The following is a 25,845-nucleotide window of genomic DNA, read 5'->3' on the forward strand; positions in this document are numbered from 1 at the left end:
AAGCTTAGCTGGACAAGTATAATATTGCAAACACCAATTGAAAATTGAAAATGCCTTTGACAATAGCTAACGAGGAATTTCAATTGTCCCTCACCTTATTTATAAGAAAGAGTATATCCTTTTAATGTTGTTCTTTTCTCTGTGAAGAGTATTTATTGCACCACAGCATACAAACAAATACATGCTCGATAAAAAAAATAAAATAATATCGGTATACTTCCCTCCTCTAGCTAGTAACCAATATATATATATATAGAGAGAGAGAGGTAATTTATGATCACTATATTTCATATTTTTATGGAATTATAATTTTATACAAAGAATGTTCAACTGACTACATGTGACAACGCCACTTATAAACAAGGTAAAAGATCAATGATACTTTTGTGAAATCATAACAAGACAAGAAGAAAGCTCCCTAGGTTTAGAGAACATGACCATGTGGCCTGCATCCTGAATCATGTGGACCTCATCTGGTGGATTATTTTTAATCAACCACCTTTGAAATTGTTGTTCCTTGAGCACAATGTCCTTTTCACATACAACATAAACACGATGAACACTACCATATTTCTCTTTTGAAAGTGTAGTGTTTGCCAATAGGACTGACTCATCAAACCATGGTCCGGGTCTCACCAAATATGTTGCAAGAGTTAAGTCCTGTAGAGCCCCATAGATAACAATTATTGAATTTTATCATAATATTATCAAAAAGTAATTGAATTTCATAGAAGAGAAAAAAAATCATCTAAAATTTTGTCTATGTGACAAATGATGATTTGACCACATCATTAATATAATTTTTTAAATCACTCAAATATTCCCAAACTATTATTGTAGAGAAGATATAAAGTAGTTAAAAATCTCATTAAATAAAGGGCAAGTGTGGAAACAAATTAAGAGCCACATCAGGAGGGGAGTGTTTTAAACTTTAAATAATTCACTTATTTTAAATTAAGATAAAAAAAAACTCAGTAATCCACTTAACATGGACTAGAGGAAGAATAGTGTATAACTTGTATGTAGTATTTTAATACTGTAGTACAATAGATAGACATAACCGTATAAGGATGTGTATGAGTTAACTAAGAGGAGAAAACATAAAGAGTTATATTTATACACTTAAATATTATTCGATAATCTTAAGGATCTACATAAAATTTACCTTCTCCAGATTCTATTAGTAAAATTTCATTGAATATATTGTTGTAATAGTTCGGTGGGTAAGATATTAGGCAACTATAGGTACAATTAACACACACAAAAGATGTAAAGATTTGAAAGTTAGGGAAAATAAGTTTATAGTTTTATTTTGGTTGAAAAATAATTAGTTGATAGTTGATACATACTCACCTCAGGAGGGGAGTACTGATAAAAGATGGTTGCTAAGTCTTTAGGGCCTAACACGAGAGAGGTAGGGGTTTTATCCAGTCCGTTGTTGTACACAAATTCAGTATCCATAGGTGCTTCCACTTGTTCACTATACTGTCAATTTGCAAACAAAAAAAATGATTACTAATATTTGCAATATGATAGTAGTAATACATGTACACTCAAATACCTTGGAAATTGCTGTTTTTAAACTTTTGATCACTACGTGTCGTATGGACAATTTTTTTTTTAATATTAAAGAGTAAAACTTGAAATTTTGTCTATGACACAAGCAGAATTAAAAGTATAAGATTATCCACCTATAAAGTTATTTTTATAGATCGCCATAGTTAACAACCTTAAAAATAAGGTTGTTAATTGTAACGAATTTCTCCGACAGTTATTAGTAGTAGAACAATTAATGGTGAATGAAATTAGTCCAGAATGTTTTTTGGATAGTGACTTAAAATATCTAGGTTAGGCCAGCAAGGTGAGGTCTAGAGAAATTCGAAAATGGGTTGGGTGTTATGTCTAAGCTTGATTCATGTTTTCTAGTAGTTAAGTCATTACGCAACTCATAGAACCTTTTGGAATGCTTGCCAGGGGTCGAAGGTATGGTGCCAAATTGGGAGGGGAAGAGGCTCTGAGGCTCTTCCAAGTCTGTGATGTTTGTGCAAATCGTTATAAGGGTGTCAGGCCGCTACAGTGGGAATTTAGCAGCGCTATGGTGACGCTCCTGTATCGGGTTAAATCAGGATTTAATGCAGAATAGTCTCAAACATCCTATTTTCTACAACTTTGTTCTTGAAGGAAGGAAAGGTGATTTAAGGCAGTTTCCGCCTGTTTTCCACTTAAGAGTTCTCCGATAAAGGTAAGTTCATTACTCCCCTAGTTTGTAAATTGATTCTTAGAAACCTTGATTTAATGGTGAGAAAAATTCTAATTTGGGTAGAGTGATCATGAGTGGTCTTCGTATTAGGATTTGAGTATAATATTGGTATTGCTAGGCCATCATTGTTTTATTATTTTCTTAGACGAAGGCATTGATAAAGGGGAAAGCTCGAGTTCTTTAGAGTTTTCAAATATTTGATTTAAGGTTGGTGATCGTTGTGTTTTCATGTGATGTGTGCATGTCTATTGCTTTATAATATTACTTGTGCGATGCATGTGAAGAAATTGAAGGCTGATGTAAAATGAACTATGTTGATAATCTCATGCAACGAATCTGTTATTTAATAGGTAGAAGTATGATTGTTCATTCTGATTATGTTTGTGTGTGCTTCTTGTGAATGATGGTTGGCTTGGGTACCACGTCGGTACAAAATAGTAACGGTTGTCTCAAATACCATGTTTGTATGAATCATTTATGGTTGGACCGAATACCACACCAGTACACTAACAGTTTGTATGTGAATTCTGTTAGGATATACTATTAACCATGCGTTTTGATATAGTATTAATATTGAACAATTCTTTATTTATTTATTCAATTCAATACAGTGTTACATTAAATAGATCAATTGTCATATATGTGTCCTTAACTTATATAGTAGATGATTTGGTGTATAGAGTTTAAACTTATACACAGAAGATTAAATCATCAGTTCTTATAAGTTAAAATTTATAGTTCACAATCATAGATGGAAATTTGGACAAAATCATCAGAAAGATTGTAGCACGAGATTAAATGTAATTTATCTTGATTATGAGAATGACATAGTTCTAACTTCTCGTGCTAGTGCATTTGGTATGTATTGAACAGGACCAAGCAGAGATAGTTGTTTTAGACTGGCTGATAAAAACATATTCTCTAAACTATTAAATGTACTTATATTCTTAATCTTGATATAACGATTATGATCTGTATATATTATTTATCATTTTGATTTATTAAAAGGTGAGATTCTGAGATGGGTCAATATGCCTAGTAAATTGGATGATAATAATATATATTGGTGAAATAATTAGTTAGTTGATGGAATCCATGTCTCAGTATAGAGATTGATGATACACCTTTTATGAGAAACTTGTAAGTTTTCATGTGTAAACCCGGTCGGTAGATTTATGAATCTGGCACATGAAATAAGTTAAGTATTGCTCTAAAAGAATTTAATCATTGAATGAAATTCGTCAGTAATTTAATTTATTGATTAGTATCGGTAATCTTAACATGGGGAATCAAATAAGTGTTTAGTGATGAATTTCGAAATAAATAGAGGAGTTCAATTACGAATTTTTAGTGGAATGATTTGTAATTTATTATGGTAAGAATAATTTAAATTAATTATTTAGAATTATTTCCATAATAGGAAGCCTCAGTAATAAATTCTATGGTCCCTCCAGTGCCCAATTTAACTAGAACTCAGAATCCTATTTTCTAGTAGAAGATGGAAAAGTAGCGTTCTTTTTCTTTGGAGGAAAACGTGTGTTTTCAAGTTCTCCTAAAAGAAAAAGAATTGGTTTTTCCTCTCCTCTTTGGACTAGGAAGACATCTCCTAAAAGGAAAAAAATTGGTTTTTCCTCTCCTCTTTGGACTAGGAAGACATCTCCTAAAAGAAAAAGAATTGGTTTTTCCTCTCCTCTTTGGACTAGGAAGACATCTCTATAAATAGGGATTTTTCTAACCTAGATAGAAAGAGAGAATTATATACAATACTTGCCCACCCAAGTATTGAGTGAGTTCACTTGTTGATTGGGATCACTGTAGAAGACTATAGAACTGGAGTTGGATTTACTTCAAGATATCTGCACACGCTTCAAGAGGTAATCCCTGAGTTAATTTTCAGCATACTTTGTATGTGATAACTATTTGTGATTGTTATTTATATTCATGCAAGATGTATGATTCTGGAATGCTTCCGCTGTGTATGCTATTTTTCCAACAATTGGTATCAGAGCCATACTTGCATCTTTATACATAACCTAAAATATGCATATGTGAAATTATATGTATGATTCGTGATTGTGAATTTTATTTTATCACGAAAAGGACAGAACGGATAAAAACTTGATTTCATTTGTTTTTGTTAAATGCATACGGTAATAGTTACTTATGAAAATTGATTTGTAAGATTTGATAATATTTTCATATTGTCATGCACGGTGTTCTTCGTTGGATAATTTCAAGAGAAATTTTGATAGCTGCACCGATCAATTTTTTTTGTTGTCTTGTGGCAGCACTTATGTGCAATTGTATATATCAGATTTGTGTTATGGCAAGGCCAAAGAGAAGCACACCACGTCATGGCAGCAATACATGATTGCATGTGTGATTTATGTCTCGATTATGTGGCTGTTTTTGATATAATTAAAAAAAAGGTTAATTTTTTTTTTGGCTCACATGTTTTAATATAGAGAGAAACTTTTGATTTAGTACGACTAAAACAAAATAGTATGGCTGTAGTTTTCTTGTTCACATTATAGGCAGCCATAATTTTTTTTAATCAAAAGGTGTATTATTGAATATATATGAGATGGTACATGGAATGTACGAAGATTTGGTGTGCGTATATTTTCTTTCTGGAAATTTTTTTGTATGAATTTGGAAGAAAATAAATGGTGATGAGTAAATTTTTTACCAAGATTAAATATTAATGAAATATTAAGTTTACGTGTTGGCTTAGACCTTCCTCCCCATCGGATGAATTTAATACAAGTCATTACGTATTTAATCGCTAGTTTGACAATTTGTATTAACTCTCCTAAACTGAGTAATATATGATTGGATCAATGCAACTAGAGGATTTTCACTTGACTTAAAGCAACAGTAGACTCTCCAACTGAGTTAGGTCTGTATAAGTTTATAAAGTGAATAATCGGTCATTATATATGTATATTGTATGAATAGTTCTCCAATCCCAACGATTGGCTATTTAAGATGCATGAATGTATATGTATATCATGAGTTTGAATGTAAATATTCAATGTTATATGACTATGTTATTGATCTATTGTAACTATTTCTTTAATCTCAGATTCAACATGTCTCCTTTTAATCCCATTAGTACTATTTTGGGTCAAAACAAACTAGAGGGTTCTAACTATGTTGACTGGAGGAGAAATCTTGACATTGTGTTAACTGCTGAAGAATATAAGTTTGTGCTTCATGAGGAATGTCCATTGAAACCAAATGATCAGTTTAGTGATGAGGATAAGTTAGCTTATCAGAAATGGCGCAAAGCTGATGAGATGGCGCGATGTTACATTATGGCTTCAATGTCAAATGTTTTGCAACATCAACATCAAGCTATGTTGTCTGCTTTTGAAATTCGGGAGAATCTCAAACAAATGTTTGGAGACCAGGGTCGATAAGCTAAGCAGACTGCCATGAGAACTCTCATGAACACTAAGATGGTTGAAGGCACTCCTGTAAGAGACCATGTTCTGAAGATGATAGGTCTTCTGAATGAACTAGAGGTTTTGGGGGCTGAAATTGACAATGACTCCCAAGTTGAGATGATATTGCAGTCTCTGCCTGATAGTTTTCAACAATTTTGCCTAAATTATAATATGAATAAGATGAGTTTATCTTTGGCACAATTGTTGAATGAGCTACAGGCGGCAGAGACCCTTGTCAAAAAACATGCACCATCAATGACACTTAATGTTGAGAAAGGTTCTACTTCTAAACCGCAAGGTGGACAGAAGAAGAAAAAGTCTCACAAAGCTAAGGCAACTGCACCTTCAACTGGGGGAGTGAAAAAGTCTAAGGGTAAGTGTTTTCATTGCAAGATGTCAGGTCATTGGAAGGCACATTGTCCAGTTTTCTTAGCCAAGAAGAAAAACAAATCAGGTAACTCACTTTCACTTGTCGTTGAAACATTTTTAGCGGATATTTCTGCCACTTCATGGTGTGTAGATTCAGGAGCCACTGATCATATCTGCACTACTATGCAGGGGTTTCAAGAAACGCGCAAGCTGATTAGAGGTGAACTTAGCATTTATCAAGCAGATGGCTCTACAGCTCCAGTTTTAGCATTAGGAAATATTATTTTTTCATTTGATAGTGGTAGAGTTTTAATTTTAAAAGACATTCTATATGCACCTGCTGTTAGAAGAAATTTGATTTCAGTTTCTAAAGTTTTGAGAGATGGTTATGATGTTAGTTTTTCTGATAACGGTTGTGTTATTAGTTATAATAAACATTTTGTCTCTGCTGGTACATTGATTGATGGTCTTTTTATTATTAATGTCTCTCCAGAACTGCAACAATTCGTAGAATTGAATAATGTTAACCTTTCAAGTAAAAGAAAACGTTCTTCTGATTTTAATGAGACTTATCTATGGCACTTGCGTCTATGTCATATAAATCTAGATAGGATTTCAAGGTTGGTTCGAGATGGACCTTTAGGTTCATTAAAAGTGGAGGCACTACCAACATGTGAATCTTGTTTAGAAGGAAAAATGACTAAGAGACCTTTTCCCTCAAAAGGAAATAGAGTCAGTGATAAACTAGAGTTAATTCATTCTGATTTGTGTGGCCCAATGAACGTTCAAGCAAGAGGTAGGTATGAGTACTTCATGACCTTCATTGATGACTACTCAAAATATGGATATACATATTTGTTGCGCCGTAAGTCTGAATGCTTTGATAAATTCAAAGAGTTTAAGGCTGAAACAGAGAAATAACATGGAATATATATCAAGTCATTGCGATCTGATCGTGGTGGCGAATACCTCTCTAATGATTTTATTAGTTACTTATCAGAACAAGGAATTACATCTCAAATGTCTGCACCTAGAACACCACAACAAAATGGTGTAGCAGAAAGAAGAAATAGAACTCTTTTAGAAATGGTTAGATCAATGATGAGTTACTCTGATTTGCCGCATTCGTTTTGGGGATATGCCATAGAAACTGCAAATTACATTCTGAACTTAGTTCCTTCTAAATCTGTTCCTTTGACACCCATTGAACTGTGGACTGGGCACAAACCTAGTTTGAGACATATTCGGGTTTGGGGATGTCCAACACATGTATTAAAAGGAAAGGCAGTAAAATTGGAACCTAAAACAGAAGTATGTGTTTTTATTGGATACCCTAAAGGAACGAAAGGTGGTATGTTTTATAATCCTAAAGAAAAGAAGGTCATTGTGTCTACCAATGCCAAGTTTCTGGAAACGGATTTTTTAACAAACCATATTCCTAGAAGTAAACTAGTTTTACAGGAATTGAGCAAAGAGAAAACAAATCAATCTACTGAAAATAATGAAAACCAAATTCAAACCCCACATGTTAGAGTTAACATACCATTGCATTATAATAGTGGGAGAGATGTTAACAAACATAAAATTCTGCAAGTACAAGATCTTGAAAATTCATTGCATCAAGGTAGTGGGAGTGATAGTGAGCAGATTGCATTAGAGGAAGAAGTTGTTGATATCTCTGCACCGCAAGATACTGAAGATAACATGGAAACTCAAGATCCTAAAAATGATGTGGTTCCACCACAAGATCATAATAATGCAAATCTCTCTGAACCTACCCCTACAACTGTAGTGTCTCGTCGTAGTGGGAGAGTGATAAGAAAACCACTTCGGTATGCACTCTTGGGAGAGTCTTTTGACAGAATCCCTGAAGAGTCAAATACCGAACCTGTGAATTACGACGAAGCACTACAAGATAAAGATGCAGAAAAATGGATTGTTGCTATGAAATCAGAAATGGATTCTATGTACTCTAACAAAGTCTGGGATCTTGTAGAACCACCTGTAGATGGAGTCAAACCCATTGGATGCAAGTGGATATATAAGAAAAAGAGAGGAGTTGATGGACAAGTGCAAACTTACAAAGCTAGACTTGTTGCAAAAGGGTTTACTCAGAAAGAAGGGATCGACTATGAGGAAACTTTTTCGCCAGTAGTCATGCTTAAGTCTATTAGAATTCTCTTATCCATTGCTGCTCATTATGATTATGAGATTTGGCAAATGGATGTCAAGACAGCTTTCCTTAATGGAAGTCTTGATGAAAGCATATATATGCGACAACCAGATGGTTTCATAAAAAAACGAAAAGAACACATGTTGTGCAAGCTTAAAAGATCTATTTATGGATTAAAGCAAGCTTCTAGGGCATGGAACACTTGCTTCGACACTGCAGTCAAGTCTTTTGGTTTTGGGCAATGTCTTGATGAGTCTTGTGTGTACAAAAAGAGAAATGGGTGTTAGAGTTGTAGGTGCATGGTTATGAGTCTAAGTGGAAGATTGTTAGGATATACTATTAACCATGCGTTTTGATATAGTATTAATATTGAACAATTGTTTATTTATTTATTCAATTCAATACAGTGTTACATTAAATAGATCAATTGTCATATATGTGTCCTTAACTTATATAGTAGATGATTTGGTGTATAGAGTTTAAGCTTATACACAGAAGATTAAATCATCAGTTCTTATAAGTTAAAATTTATAGTTCACAATCATAGATGGAAATTTGGACAAAATCATCAGAAAGATTGTAGCACGAGATTAAATGTAATTTATCTTGATTATGAGAATGGCATAGTTCTAACTTCTCGTGCTAGTGCATTTGGTATGTATTGAACGGGACCAAGAAGAGATAGTTGTTTTAGACTGACTGATAAAAACATATTCTCTAAACTATTAAATGTACTTATATTCTTAATCTTGATATAACGATTATGATCTGTATATATTATTTATCATTTTGATTTATTAAAAGGTGAGATTCTGAGATGGGTCAATATGCCTAGTAAATTGGATGATAATAATATATATTGGTGAAATAATTAGTTAGTTGATGGAATCCATGTCTCAGTATAGAGATTGATGATACACCTTTTATGAGAAGCTTGTAAGTTTTCATGTGTAAACCCGGCCGGTAGATTTATGAATCTGGCACATGAAATAAGTTAAGTATTGCTCTAAAAGAATTTAATCATTGAATGAAATTCGTCAGTAATTTAATTTATTGATTAGTATCGGTAATCTTAACATGGGGAATCAAATAAGTGTTTGTGGTGAATTTCGAAATAAATAGAGGAGTTCAATTACGAATTTTTAGTGGAATGATTTGTAATTTATTATGGTAAGAATAATTTAAATTAATTATTTAGAATTATTTCCATAATAGGAAGCCTCAGTAATAAATTCTGTGGTCCCTCCAGTGCCCAATTTAACTAGAACTCAGAATCCTATTTTCTAGTAGAAGATGGAAAAGTAGCGTTCTTTTTCTTAGGAGGAAAACGTGTGTTTTCAAGTTCTCCTAAAAGAAAAAGAATTGGTTTTTCCTCTCCTCTTTGGACTAGGAAGACATCTTCTAAAAGGAAAAAAATTGGTTTTTCCTCTCCTCTTTGGACTAGGAAGACATCTCCTAAAAGAAAAAGAATTGGTTTTTCCTCTCCTCTTTGGACTAGGAAGACATCTCTATAAATAGGGATTTTTCTAACCTAGATAGAAAGAGAGAATTATATACAATATTTGCCCACCCAAGTATTGAGTGAGTTCACTTGTTGATTGGGATCACTGTAGAAGACTATAGAACTGGAGTTGGATTTACTTCAAGATATCTGCACACGCTTCAAGAGGTAATCCTGAGTTAATTTTCAGCATACTTTGTATGTGATAACTATTTGTGATTGTTATTTATATTCATGCAAGATGTATGATTCTGGAATGCTTCCGCTGTGTATGTTATTTTTCCAACATTGTCTCAAATACCATGTTTGTATGAATCATTTATGGTTGGACCGAATACCACACCAGTACACTAACAGTTTGTATGTGAATTCTACGAGAGAACCAAATTTACATGTTGGTTCCATGAGTAAACCAGTTTTACTTTTTCATAATGTGATTATGGCATGTTGGTCCATGAGATGATCGAATATATGTATTTTTGTGATCACGTGGAGCATTTTTCTTGCATTGGTTCAGAATGGTATTGTGATTTGGAGTCTGTTTCATGTTGTGACTATTTATATATGTGTGTTGGTCAGTATTATTGTACTGTAGTACCCTGTTTACATTCATGTTCTGGAACTATTCGTATGATCCTAATAGTACACGATTGCTGTATATTATAATTGTACTTGCTTTTTTGTAGTTGAGTACAAGGCATATTCAAACGGTTGATACTAGACCTTAGTTGAAAGATGTTTGACCATCAAATTCTAGGGTGAGCGGCTCTTGCGGACTATCATGAATTCTTTCCGATTCCTTTTTCAATCTTTTTAGACACACATTTTAGACTTTTAGGCTAATGTTTTCTAGTTTTCTGGGTTGTATCCCAACTAGTAATTATTTGGAGTTTTGGTGTTATTACATTCAGATTCTAGGGGTTAAATATAAGAATGATGCGCGACATGAAGTTATGTATTAAGTATTTTACATATTGAATACACTGACTTTATTGTAATATTATTTTGTCACTATCAATGTTGTTGCAGTAATGAAGTTCTGATGATTTGATACATACAATTAGAAACATGTTAGTTAGCATGGTCTAGAGGAACAATGAACTAAGCTGGAAAAATCCAAGAGCAAGCAAATAGAATGAGTAAAGACAATTGTGCAGGAATCACTGAGCATATAATATTAGTTACGAGATAAAGCGCAAGAAGTCTGAGTGAAGAGTTGAAGTTCAATAACAACACTGATGAAGAAAGAAGTTTGTCATTGATGGGGTTGAGTTATAGAAAAAGTGGCAGGAGAAAAAGCAATCAATATATTGACTTTTTGAAGCAACAGTTTTGATGAACCAGGTTCTACAATAGAATTTATGTTCTAGGAAGTTTTTCTTTGTGTTTCTGTTTTGATGTATTTATAGTTCAGTAAGTAATAAGCTAAAATAGAATCATAGTATTCAAGTTGAAGGCAACTCGAAGACTTTGTAGCAAAAGCCTCGAAGGTTTGTGCTAGGATAGTGCTTAATTTATTATTCTGCAAATTACATAGGTTTGTAATCCTATTTGTTGAGACTCATTGTTTTATTGAAGTTTAGAGTAAATTTTATTGTGAAACAGATCATGATATTTACACCTTTTGAGCCAAGTATTTCCCCTTCAAGTATTTTTTACTATGTTTACCTTTATTTTATACTATATTTTAGGCAACTTGTTCACTTAGATAAGATCACATAGATGGATAAGAAAGATAATTCTAAGTCGTGTAGAATATTAAATGTGTATACATTTAATTCTTAATCAATTGTTGTCCCTGATTCTCATGTCTTATTGTTATATAGGATTATAGGGGCTTCTATTATATAGAGTGATTTACAAAAATAAATGCATCAATAACAAGAAGATGAATGCATCAATAACATATTTTTGTAAGTAGTGTTTTTACAAGCCATTAGCTACGATGTTTATGGATTAACCCCATTTAATTTGTGCTAAATAGGTCCTAAATCAAAATTTCATATAATACATTGTGATTTCATAGCAAAATGAGATTAACATGAAATTTCTGTTGTTTAGGTACAAAATTTTGTCACTCATTAGTTACTTATTTTCTAGTAGTGGTGTTAGAATATAGAAATTAAATTCATTTGAGCAAACCTGTTGGGTAACTGCTACAATATTGAGGTCAGGACCAGGCATAGAAGCTGTGACAAACACAGCCACAGCAATCTTTTGAGGGAACTTTTCCATGGCAAGAGATATGTTGATGCCACCCAAACTATGTCCCACTAAAACAACTCTTTCTTGTTGTGGCAAAGAATTCATAAATTCCATTAATGGTTCGTTGTAATCAGCCATTGAATTGAGATCATTAACATGTTTTGGATTAATTCCAGAGGCAGCCATGTCAAGAACACTAACTTTGTGTCCTTCACTTCTTAGAATTGTCACAACTTTGTACCAACACCATGCACCATGACAAGCTCCATGAACTAGTAAAAAGTGATTTTTATCACCCTTTTCCATTTTCCCCTCTTTTTCTTGAAGAATTGTTTAGATGACACTTTTCTAGGTATATGTTGAGGAGAGTTTATATAGTGAAAGATAAAATGATTTTACTTAGCTATAAATTGTTTAAAAGGAATAGTTGCTCTTTTAATCCCTTGGTTACTATTGAATTTTGGCTTTGGTCCTTGTGATACTCCAATATTCAGATTTAACCTCAATTGACGCGCGTTCTATTGGTCTCTTTACATATAACTAAAATTATGCTACATTTTGATTATTTCTAGAACAATGTTATGCTCAAATATAGAGCATGAGCTATACAAATTTAATATAACACTTCAAATAATTATCATAATATTTTTATCTTAATTTATATAATAATATTACTTCTTGGACCATGTGTTTTTCTTAAATATTTTGAATTAGAATTAGTTATTATGCCTTCAAATAATTGCGATGCAAATTATTTTTGAATATGTTAAAAAATACTTGTTTTAAAAATTTATATCGAAATTTAAATGAGTTTAGCCTTTCTAAAAAATTCATAAATACACAAGTCAATTCAATGTGCTTAAATAAACATTGAAAGAATCAAAATAAAAATTTATCAACTTTTAAAGTACTTCAAAGCAAACTTTTCTATTTATTGTTATCCGTTCATTTATGGTCCCTAAGAAACAGATATGTTGTCTCTTACGGTTGATTTCTCAAACATCATTTCATCCACAGATTTTTCCTCACATGGTAATAATCTATATTTAAGGTTAGGTCTCTTTCTCTATTCTGCCATACTTGGGGCACAATAATTCAAGATTATTTTACTTTATACGTCTCAATTTGAGTAGTTTAATTTGATAGTATACAAAGTTTTGATACATTGAATTTGATGAATGCGTATAATGATATTGAAACATTGCTGACTTGTTGCAGCCCTTGGAATTTGAAGAAGACACAAAAAAAAATTGATTTTCTTTTATAAACACACAACAATGGATTTTGTGGAAAATATCAGACCATTTGAGACATCAAAATATTCAATATTAAGAGAATAAAAATAATGAAAGGGCAACAGAAAAATAAATAAATAAATAAATAAATAAATAAATATATATATATATATATATATATATATATATATATATATATATATATATATATATATATATATATATATATATATATATATATATATATATATATATATAATGCACATTCATGTTAATAGTCAGAACATAAATGAGACAACAAATCAAATAGTTACGCAAGTGTAACACCCTGAAAATTTCTAATCTAAGGTCCCAATTATTCTTTATTTGGCCATAAGTTTGTATCATGTGATTCTTAAATTGTTTTTAGGCATTAAGGTCAATTCGTTAGCATGAGAATGAAATTAGATATGAATAAAGGTCACTAGAATTCTTAAGCACAAAGTTGAGTTGAAAGCTTCCTTATCAATCAAGTTTTTATATAAGATTCTACTTAGGTCAATTTCAAACAATCATATCTTTCGAAATATAATGAATTAGGTGGTTCAAAATATACTAAACTACATATCTATGAGCTATCTTTCCAATGCCACCAAGTTTGTCTCATTTCGAATTTGCAGTAAAATTATGGTTGTTTTAGCAGGGAGTATCATAATAGAGCTTTTTCAGTAATGACCTGAAACACTTCTATGGGCCGTAGAAGTTTCTACGATCCGTACAATTCAGATGTGAAAAAAGTACTAGGAGTCAAAATTTTGGGTTTAATTCTTATGGATCCATCTACATGTCGTAGAAACTTCTACAGGTCATAGTTAGGACCCGTATAATGAACTTCTCAACTTTAAAATTTTAATACGAATTCCACGAATAGGATCTACAGTTTGTAGATCAAACTTAACAAATCGTTGATAGACCCGTGAAAAGTTCTCGATAACTTTTTCAAGAGGGGTAATTCATTTTTTTCTCACCCCTTCTATGCCTAAACCCCGACGTTCTTACACCTAAATAAGGTTCTAAACAGTATTAGTCAACCCTACTAACTCTCATTAACACTTTCAAGTCTTAGAAAAGAATCCAAGAGGTGAAAGCTAGAGTTTTCAAGCATTCTTCTAGTTTCATAAAGAACTTTGTTCTTTTAGGTATGTAAGGCTACTCATAGTGATGGATTAATCATAATGTCCTACATCTAAGTTCATTCATTAAAGATTAAAATATTAAATTAATGTAATCTAATTTAACTTTAAAAATTAGTCAAATTGACTTTTGAAAAAACACAACATGACAAATAAAAGTGGACGATGAAGTAGTAAGTTGGGATTAGACCTCATGAGGTTGTTAGTTGAATATTTTTTTCATTAGTAGTATTAGTTTTGAATAAATTCTTTAATATATCAATTGGTTGGAAAATCTAGTAGCGCTGTCGTTGGCATTTTCTAAGGCATTTTTTGTGTATCGAGTTTAACTTGGTTCATTAAGGACGTCTTGGTCCAAGGACTTTCCTATCGTAGTATAAATATAACCTAAACACGAATGGGGAGGGGGGGGGTCTATCAGAGAATAATTGAGATTGGAGAAAGAGTGGAATCTTGGTGTTCGTTTTCACCTGGCTTCTTTGTGTAAAGCACATTGCTCATCTCAAGTTCAATTTGCTCATTTTTATTGAAACACGTTGTAGCGCCATCATGGTGTCATAATGCAATAGTGCTCTTGGCAAGCCGTAAAACTCAATATAAATGAGCCCAAACAATGCCAATGGTGAGCAGTGTTGGAGAAAAAGTACAGAGAAATCTGAAAATAATAAAAAAGAGAAGAAAAATTGTGACTACTTTTAATTTCTGATTAATTGGAAGTTGCTAAATAACAAAATATACCCACATGATATATAGTCTTACTGATAAATAACTAATCCTAAAATATAGGTCCTATAACCCACTAAAACACTAGAAAGCTACCTAAACGAATGCCTATTTTCCTAATAATATTCATAGGCACATACCCCAATCTCTTACGCCAAACACCACCATCTTCACATCCTTTTGTTGCTATCAAAGACTTCCTTCCTGCCATTTGTTGTTGTTTCCGTGCCTTCAGCAAATACAACCCATCCTTCTCCTTACCAATCTCCTTCAGTCTCCCAGTGAAGAGATCCTTAAGGATGAAGAGGTCAGGGAAACACAATGCACAACAATTCAACTCTTTTGTGAGCTTAGATACTGACAAAAAATTGAATTTAAAAGTTGGTACACACAAAACATTCTTAATACCATCACCTCATGTTAGCTTAGAGTTTCCTGACTGTTAATGGTTGTTGAGTCTTCTGTTACTAGTTGAACTTTCCCTAGATTACTCACTATAGATCCATGATTTAATAAGCTTGTAGTTCCAACCATGTGGTCAGATGCTCCACCAACTACTATCCGGTCCAAATAATTACTATCAACAACATATTATATAAGGAGGTACCTTCAAACATACCTGCCATGTGTGAACTAGATTCAGTGATTTGGGACTTTTTTGACATTCATAAGATTTGAGTACACTGATTTGGTGTGAAATGAAAAACATACTCATTTTGTATGCCTATTCCAGGTTGCGAAAGTTTGTTGTATTGATCATCTTCATATATCTAACATCCTCGCGATCCATTGGATGATTGCACCATGTTAACTTTCTTCTTTCCTTTCCTTTTTGGAGGATAGCCAATCAACTGAAAAAAGATATCCTTAGTGTGACCTTGCATCTTGCCGTGAGTGCAGTTGCAGTCTTCCCTAGTATGACCTTTCTATCTCAATAATCGCAATAAGAACTACCTCCTCTTTGCTGCTTCTGAGGATTTCCATATACTCTACCTCCTCTGCCTCTGGATCCTGGACCTCCAAATTTTGAGCCATGTCTATTTATTAGCAATGTAGCGTGATCATTATCTTCACTTCCTCTATGAATTTCTCCACCCAAGGTTTCTGAATCTCATCTTGCACAATCATAGCATAACATTGATTAACACTTGGTAGAGGATTCATCATGAGGATTTTACTGCGTGCTTGGATATAGCTTTCATTCAATCGCATAAGGAATTTTAGTTCCGTCTGAACATGCTATCAGTATAATCCTTAGATGTACCACATTCATAGGATGGAGGAAGGACAATTGAATCAAATTTTAATCCCATAGATCATTTATGGGAAAGTAGTACACAGAAACAGGGGAAATACCTTGAGTATGAGAAACTATAGCTTTATGCAGATACAAAATTCTAGACATATATATTGACCTTGTCAGATCATTCTTGTAAATCAGACCATACTAGTGTTGCATTAGATCGAAAAGGATGCCACTAATCAGATCCTTGCTTACATTCGTCATTATCCAGGAGATCACCATCAGTTTACACCTATCAACTATTTCTTCTCACATCGTTAGTGAAGTCGTCTCTCTTGATGCTACCATCAATGAACCCCAATTTATTCTTTGTGATGATATTTAGTTCCATTGCACGACTCTAAAGAGTGTAATTCTCCATTCCTGACAAGCTGAATCCCAATTTCCACAGCTCCTGGTACATCGGAAGATGATGGTCATGGTCGATCTTCTTCACCATTTCGTTTAATCCAAAAGATGAAAATTGAATCTGTAAACACTTGTTGCATCTCAAAGCCATCTAAGTCACTCGGATACCATGTTAAACTGATCATTGAATGTATATGAAGCTAGAAAAATTAAGGAAAAGATTGAGTCTTCATTAACGCTTCAAAGAGAAACTATATAGTGAAATGAATACAATGAAGAGCACACTAAAAAACTACTCTTAAACTCATATGTATCATGCCTTATATACATCTGACTACTAACCGACTTACATAATAAAAATATCCTCTAACAGAATCCATCCATAACTGACTAACAGAATCCTTAACTAACTTGACAGTTAGACTAATTAACAATGAGCTAACAGTGGCTTAACATTTACATTCAACTCTTTGCAATTTCCTTGTTGTATTCTCCAATAAACTTGACGCTACAAGAATTTTAAATATATATCTTGTACTGACTATTATCATAGAGGCTTAAATCATTGACAGACCCTTAAAGTCGTCCGCAGAATTCACTTAAACACCCCAACTAAGACTATTACATATTAGACACTTTAATATTAAAGAATATGTATCTATTGAACATAAAACAAAAATATTTTTTAAAATTATGACAAATAAAATTATGACACTTGGCACATGGTTCCAGTCTAGCAATAAAATATAATTTTTCAATTTTAGAAAATGAAAAATACTTTTCAGGTTTTATTTATTAATCACAAAAATAATTAAACAGAAAATCTCCCCCACCTCCACCTAACCCTTTGACCTTTCTACTTCCTTTTACCCTGTGAACCCTGCAACCACCATCAATTTCTCCATTGTTAACTAAGATAACAAAAATTAAAATCCCCCGCTCAAATTCATTCTTCTAGATCCGTTATTCTCCATTCACTTTGATATTTTGTGAAAATAAATAAACGTCACTAAATTATTTTTGAAATTCGTGAGGAAGAAAAATTGAAAGTATGTTGAATTTTTTAATGTCATCTTTAATAAGTGTAATGAGTGGCAATGTTTGTTCAACCGGAGTGATCGGAATAGAGATGGACGAATATCGATCAATTTTTAACTCCAGTGTTCAAAATTTTTCTTCTTCTCACATATTAAATTAGCAATTTTTTTTTACAAAAAATGAAGAAAAAAAAGAATGAAAAAAAAATGCTAAGAATTTAAAATCAGTAGAATGGTGGAGGAAGAAGATGACCACTGGTGCATGGGTATGGGTGTGGGGGTGTGGTGGGGTTGGTATGAAGAGATAAATGTGGAACTAATATTATTTTTTAATTATTTAGTTAATGCATGTCAACAGTAAAAAAAATAGGTACCATTTAATAAAAAATAATTTTTTTTTATATCGCTAAGTAGCAGTGACATATACTTATTTCGCCACATCAGTGTTTTATGTTTAATATACAAATAAACCACTAAAACACTAGGAAGCTACCTAAACGAATGCAAAAGACTGGTTCAACCAAACTATCCATATCCTAATTATTTACGTGTTCCTACTGTTAGGATCGAAAATAAGCAGGTGTAAACGCGGAAGCTGGCAAAGCAAACCTCGAAAGACCATGAGTAAGAAGACAACGAGAAATATACCAAAAGACACAAAGATTTAACGTGGTTTGGTCAATCGACCTACGTCTATAAAGGAGATGAGCAATCCACCATAAATATGAGAGTACAAAATACAGAGGGAAACAACCTCAACCAATTCACTCGGAATACATGGGAGGTTCACACAAGTGATAACGTATCAATCTTGTGACCTATTAATTCTCCCCCTAACCAAAACTCTCAAAATCCTTAAGACTACATTGTGAATGCTGATTAAGTTAGAAGGAACATGCCTCACCTAAACCTTTTCCTACCAAAAAAGGATTAGTCAATTCAAAACCTTTTACTAAAAGGAAAACCTATTTTTGGTAAGAAATCAGGGCAAATAAAACCCAACAAATTTGGGTTTTATTTGCCCTAAATTTCTTACCATAAATAGCCTTTTCCTAATTTGGGTTTTATTCGCCCTAAATTTCTTACCATAAATAGGGTTTTCCTTGTAGGAAAAGGTTTTGGATTGACTAATCCTTTTCTTGTAGGAAAAGGTTTAGGACTCTATAAATAGAGGCATGTTTTAACTTAATCAGCATTCACAATGTAGTCTTAATGGCTTTGAGAGTTTTGGTCAGGGGGAGAAATAGTGAGTCACAAGCTTGATACGTTATCACTTGTGTTAACTTCCCATGTATTCCGAGTGAATTGGTTGAGGTTGTTTCTCTCTGTATTTTGTACTCTCAAATTTATAGTGGATTGCACATCTCCTTTGTGGACGTAGGTCGATTGACCGAACCACGTTAAATCTTTGTGTCTTTTGGTATATTTCTCGTTGTCTTCCTACTCGTGGTCTATCGATGTTTGTATTACTAGCTTCCACGTTTACACCTGCTTATTTTTCGATCTTAACATGTGGTATCAGAGCTAGATTTAATGATGGAGTCAGGTTCAGTGGTTCGATAATCGATGATTGAACCAGGTTAGAAAGATGTGTTCATCTTGGCGGTGTAGTTCTAGCAGTAACCTTTTTTGATGGTAATGAAGATTTTGTTGGAGAAATTGTTTCAGAGAGATTCTTTGTGTTGAGACATAAATTTTGAAAAGGAGATTATGGAGAGGAGAAGCAAGTTATTGAAGATTAAGTCAAGAAGGTGGACAAATTTATTTTGTCAGAAATTCAGGCCAAGGGGGAGATTTGTTGGGTTTTATTTGCCCTATATTTCTTACCATAAATAGGGTTTTCCTTGTAGGAAAAGGTTTTGGATTGACTAATCCTTTTCTTGTAGAAAAAGGTTTAGGACTCTATAAATAGAGGCATGTTCCTTCTAACTTAATCAGCATTCACAATGTAGTCTTAACGGCTTTGAAAGTTTTGGTCAGGGGGAGAAATTGTGAGTCACAAGCTTGATACGTTATCACTTGTGTGAACCTCCCATGTATTCCGAGTGAATTGGTTGAGGTTGTTTCTCTCTGTATTTTGTACTCTCATATTTATAGTGGATTGCTCATCTCCTTTGTGTACGTAGATCAATTGACCGAACCACGTTAAATCTTTGTGTCTTTTGGTATATTTCTCATTGTCTTCTTACTCGTGGTCTTTCGATGTTTGCATTGCTAGCTTCCGCGTTTACACCTGCTTATTTTTCGATCCTAACACCTACTTTTTTTAAAATTAGTTTTCAACATTTCCTCTTGATTCAAAACTATAGACACCAAATAATCCTCTGAAATAGCAGAATTTCTCTTTAGATAAAGCCTTGGTAAGTACAACTGCCAGTTGGTCTTGTGTCTAACAATACTCCAACAATATTTCCTCCTTTGCTACCAAATCATGAATAAAATGGTAACGAATCTCAATATGCTTTGTCCTGCTATTGAATGTTGTATTCTTGGTCATGGATATAGTTGCTTTAGTGTCTCAAAATATCTTTGTTGCTCCCTTCTGCACCTTTTGAAGGTCTGCTAATACTCTTCCTAGCCAAACATCTTGAAAACTGCTGAAGTTGCTGCAATATACTCAACTTCTGAGGTTGACAATGTAGTTGTAGCTTGTTTCTTTGAGCTCCAAGTCACTGCACCTGAGCCTAGAGTGAAAACGTTTGCTGAAACACTTCGTCTGTCATCCAATGAACTTTCATAATCATAATCTGTGTACCCACACAATCTGCAATTATTGGTATTTGAGTACCAAATGCCATAGTCCAGAGTTCCAGAATGTACCGCAAGATACTATTTGCTCCTTCGTAATGTACCTTTGAAGGTTGTCGCATAAACCTTGAAACAACACCAACAGAAAATGCAATATCGGGTCTAGTGTGCGTCAAATATATTAGACCTCCAACAAAGCTTCTGAACCTCCATGTATCTGCTACTCTTCTTCATTCACCTGTTGCGTTTTCCATTTATATTTATTGGTGTAGTCGCAGGCTTGCAATTGAGCATGCCAAATTATTGAGAAGGTCTCTGTCATATTTCCATTATAAAATAAATATTACATCCCCATATTCGACATCTCAAACTCATTCATCATTTGAGACTTGAGATTATCCACAACAGAATTAGAAGAGCTATTGTAAATGATATCATCAACATAAAAGAATACAATGATGAAAGAATTACCTTCCTTCTTCACATATAAGGTGGGTTCATTCTCACTTCTCATGTATCCATTTTCTGGAAGTAACCATCGATCTTGCTATACCATGCTTGAGGGATTTGTTTCAAGCCATACAATGTCTTTTTCAGCTGGAACACCTTTTGTTTCATTGCCTTCCTTTATGAAACCTTTCGATTGAGTTACATAGATTTCTTCTTGTAAGTCTCCATTGTGAAATGTTGACTTGACATCAAATTTGTAAACTGGTCATTTCAACTATTTCAAATCGAGCTACAGAAGAAAATGTTTCTTCAAAATCAACACCACACAGCTCTTTATAGCCTTTTGCCACAAGACGAGCTTTGTGATTTTGCAGGCTACCATCTGGAACAAATTCTATTTTAAGCACCCACTTCAAACCAATTGTGTTTTCCCTTTTGATAACCCCATCATATCCCATGTTCCATTATTTTCAATTGATTTCATTTCCTCCACCATTTCTTGATTACAACCTTCTTTTTTTGTGGCTTCTTCATAATTTAAGGGATCTGAAACAGAAAAAGCGAATTGACAAGTCGCATAAATGTTATTAGCATACTTGGGATTTGACGTTCTAAGCCTTGTTAATCTTCTTAATGGAACTATCCCATGTGGAATCTTCATGAGTTGCTGAAATCGGTGAGGTTGGTAACTCCATGGAAGAATCTGAAAGTGAACTTGCAGGTCTTGACCCTTTATCCTCTTCACTTATTCTAAGAGGCATAAGAATCGCTTTTCAAACAAAATTTTTACTACATTCCCAGCTTGTATTTTCATCAAATATTACATCCATTCTAAATAACATCTTTCCATTAAGAGGGTTATACAAATGCTTTGGATTGAGTACAATAGCCAACGAAAATACATTTTTCAGATTTCTCATAAAGCTTTTGACGAGCTTGTTAGTTTACCAACGTATAAGCAACACATCCAATAATCCGTCAATGACTTACATTGGTCTCTTGCAATGCCAAGATTCATAAGAATTTCTATTCATGGAGGCTTTTGTTGGTGAAACATTCAGTAGGTAAATAGATGTTGCCACAACTTGTGCTCACAACTGATTCGAGAGTTCTTTTGCTCGCAACATTCTTCTTGCCATCTCCACAATGGTTCGATTCTTCCGTTCAAGGATACCATTTTGATCCAGAGTATAAGGAGTTATTAACTCTCTATGGGTACCATTTATTTCACAAAACAAATTGAAGTTGTTGTACACGAACTCTCCTCCTCTATCTGTGCGAAGAACTTTCATACTGCACATACTTTGGTTTTCCACCAAAGCTTTAAATTTCAAAAACTTTTCAAATGTTTCAAACTTGCTCTCCAGAAAATATTGTCAACTCATGCGATTATAAATGTCACTAAACAACAAAAAATAACAACATCACCTAAGGACTTAGTCTGCATAAGACCACATAGTCAACATGTATTAATTCTAAACATTTTAATGCTCTCCATGCTTTTCCAACAGGAAAAGATTTCCTGGTTTGTTTACCATAAATGCACCCTTCACGTAAATCAAGAGAGCTAATTTTCGGTAATCCAAGAACCATACCTTTATCATTTAGCAATTTCAGGACCTTTATATTGCGATGATCGTACCGCAAATGTCATAGCTTCGAGTCATCCTTTGCACTTGCAGCGAGAGAAAATTTTTCCATGTTAGAAACGTCCAGCGGAAACATATTGTTTGGTGTCTTGGTGACGTGAACCTTGCCCAACTATTTTGTTTATAATGACACAAGTATCATTATCAAACAAAAAAGAATATCCGTCATCCATTAGTTGTCCAACACTTGATAAATTGAATTCAAAATCTGGTATGAATTGAACATCATCTAACATTTTTACTTTATTGTGGCTTGTGTCTACAACCACCTTGCCTTTTCCTTCAACCTGCATCTCTTTTGTGTTGCCGAGCTGCACCTTCTTCTTTTGCTTCTTATCAAGCTCCCTGAACATAGATTTGGCCCCTCTGATGTGATTTGAACACCAAAGTCTATGGATCATATATCACTTGGCTTATGGTTTGTATCAATTCAAGACATCAAAAGATAATTCTCTTCTGCTGCAAAATCATCTTTTGGCCTTTAAACCAACAATCAACCTTTATATTACCATAGTAGTGGCAATGATGACACTGAACGTCATTCTTTGTGTTGCCTTACTCACTAGACTGCCTATGCCCATTATTTCTTCTTTTGCCTCTTCCGTAACCATGACCTCGACCACCGCAAAATCCTCCTCTTCCTCGACCTTTATTTGTTGGACCATCATTATCTCCATATTTAGGCACACTTGTTTCATTTGAAATGCCTTTTCTTCGTTCTTATCTACTGATCTATTGATTCTCGCCTCATGAGCTTGAAGAGATTCCATTAGTTCATCAAAGAAAAAAGCTGATAAATTCTTAGATTCTTCAGTAGTCGCAACTACGTGATTAAATTTTGGATTCAAGCTTCTCAATACCTTTTTAACAATAATCTGATCAGTAACCTTCTCTCCATATATAGGATCACATTTGACTGACAATTGTCATCGCTCTTGACAGAAAACTAGCAATAGATTCGCCACTTTTCATCATTAAGGTTTCAAAGTCACGCCAAAGTGATTGCACTCTCACAATAATTACCTTTGAATCTCCTTGAAACTCTTTCTACAGAATGGACCAGACTTGCTTTGATGTAGTATTTTTTGATTCATGACATTGTCATGGACAACTTGCGCCTTAGCATCTTTTTTTCTTGTTGTCTCACAACCAATTTTCTTCATCAGGATATGTATATCCATGTTCTACTTAGTCTCAGAGATCTTGAGACTTGAGTATAGTTTTCATACGTATACTCTAGAATTCGTAGCTTTCTCCTTTTAAGACAGGAATAAGTGGTTGTGCCGCACTCAACGAACTATCGTTAGTTGCCATGAGTGGCTTTGATGACAAATTATTGGAGAAAAAGTACAGAGATCTGAAAATAAAAAAAAAGGAAATTAACTGCGACTACTATTAATTTCTGATTAATTGGAAGTTACTGAATAACAAAATATGCCCACATGATATATAGGCTAAGTGATAAATAACTAATCCTAAAATATTGGTCCTACAACCCTCTAAATTACTATTTCAACAACACTAGGAAACTACGAACAGAATGCATAAGACTAGTTCAACCAAACTATCCGTCTCCTGATTTGTGTTTTCCTACTTTATTTTGGATCACTTTTAAACAAGAAGGCTATGCGTTTGCTTAATAATAATAAAAATATAAAACAATGTCTTTATTCATAAAATCCTCATCATTTAACCAAATCCAACATTCAAATTTATTTATACATTCTAAAATATTCTAGAATTTCCATCAATTAAAACTCACATTGTTATGTTCTAGATGTTTTGATTATCCTCACAAATGCAGAGTCTAATAATGGATCAGAATCCGAAAAGGGTCCTCTTGTATTGAGACTGATTAAAGGGGTAATGAATGAATAAGTTCAACATAATGATTATTTGTGTGTCTTCATCAAGGAGGGGGGAAAAGTTTTTTTTTAGGTGTTCTGATGATTCTCACAATTACACGACTAGGTCCCGACGGAGCTATCTCTATTAGATGCATAATGGGGTACAAATGTAAAGTAGTCTCGTTAGTCACTGGCTGGTGAGGCTCCAGCATACCGAACCAATCAGAATGGACCAAAGTATTTGTCTAACAGTAATAACTTTTTATGATTGATATTTTCAACATGACAAACACCATGTTAAATTCATTCATTCAAAGGAACAAGTCAGCCAACAAGTCTCTTCCGGAACTCTCAAAGAACTCAGCAAGGGACCTGGTCCCGAAAAGTTTGTGCACGAGAAAAGGACGAAAAGATAGCTGTCAAAAGGCTGGCGACTCTGATGGGGTTAGTGCACAACTATTCATGAGTAGCAAGCTCTCAGCCAATAGCCTCGTCCCAAGGGTTCGTGTCCATTTGAATATAGTATCTTCTTCAACAACACAAACACAAGATTTTGGCAAAACAAAACACACAAGCTAAAAAGGAAAAAACCATCTTCAAGGTAGAACAATACTCATACCCAACAAAAGGATATGATAGAATATTGAAGCATCTTTGTTGAGTTTGAGTTTTGTGTCTATCACTTTATAGTTTTTGCAAATTGAAAATTCTCAAGAACACTTGCAAAAACTCACTTTCAAGAAGTATTATCCGACAAGCACAACAAGGACATGATCAGGCTGCAAGCATTAGAGTGTGTCTTAGGAGTTAAAATTTTGTGCTTATATTGTAAATTTGTTCCTTGTCTATAAGGGATTCAGATATTTATTTTTGGTTTATAAATGTCTAAATCAGTTAAAGGTAACTGATTAAGTGGGCAGCACTGTTTGCTGCTTAGTGAAAATTCTAAGTTATCTAGGAGCTAGTTGATTTAGTGGGCGGTGTTGTATCCGTTCAGTCAAAGTCTAAATTATCCGGAGCGTGGTGGTTTAGTGGGCAACCTGTGTGTTGCTTAGTCATATTCTAAGTTGTCTAGTGGTGATAGCTTAGTGGGTAGTGTGATATCTTGTTAGGCTCAGTAAGTGATAGAGTTATCACTTAGTTGTGAGATTAATAACTTTTTCTCACATTAGTTGTAATCGGGTTTCACTTTTGCTTGAGAAAATTAGTGAAGACGATTGAAAATCCTGTGTGACAGGTCGTGGTTTTACTCCCTTGAGCAAGGAGGTTTTCATGTAAAATCATTGTGCAGATTTTACATACATCCATTTACTTTCTGTATTTGTTTCAGCTACTGTTCTTACTGGGTCAAGGGACCTGGTCCATTGACGTATAGT

The 25,845-nt window shown here is 33.7% G+C and overlaps 1 protein-coding gene across 2 annotated transcripts; it reads right to left on the reverse strand.

The window, feature by feature from the left end:
- Nucleotides 1–267: 267 nt before the first annotated feature.
- LOC101251956 (methyl jasmonate esterase 1) lies at nucleotides 268–12,437 on the reverse strand. Of its 2 annotated transcripts, XM_004234628.5 has the most exons (3): nucleotides 11,895–12,437; nucleotides 1,354–1,485; nucleotides 268–660 (listed from the first exon to the last, which is right to left on the reverse strand). In XM_004234628.5, exons 1-3 carry the CDS (start codon nucleotides 12,261–12,263, stop codon nucleotides 373–375), a joined length of 789 nt encoding a protein of 262 aa, XP_004234676.1. In that variant the 5' UTR covers nucleotides 12,264–12,437; the 3' UTR covers nucleotides 268–372. The 2 variants fall into 2 exon arrangements, with proteins under 2 accessions (XP_004234676.1, XP_004234677.1); XM_004234629.4 differs by lacking the exon at nucleotides 1,354–1,485 and having other exon boundaries at nucleotides 11,895–12,348.
- Between the last annotated feature and the right edge of the window lie 13,408 nt (nucleotides 12,438–25,845).

This window comes from Solanum lycopersicum, chromosome 3, assembly GCF_036512215.1.
Source record: "Solanum lycopersicum chromosome 3, SLM_r2.1".
NCBI classification, from domain to species: Eukaryota; Viridiplantae; Streptophyta; class Magnoliopsida; order Solanales; family Solanaceae; genus Solanum; species Solanum lycopersicum.

Coding starts and splice junctions, on each gene's coding strand:
- LOC101251956 (XM_004234628.5), bottom strand. CDS start 12,263: ATGGAAAAGGGTGATAAAAATCACTTTTTACTAGTTCATGGAGCTTGT. Junction 1,486..11,894: donor TTGTAGCAGTTACCCAACAG/GTTTGCTCAAAT, acceptor GCAAATTGACAG/TATAGTGAACAAGTGGAAGC. Junction 661..1,353: donor ATCAGTACTCCCCTCCTGAG/GTGAGTATGTAT, acceptor GGGGCTCTACAG/GACTTAACTCTTGCAACATA.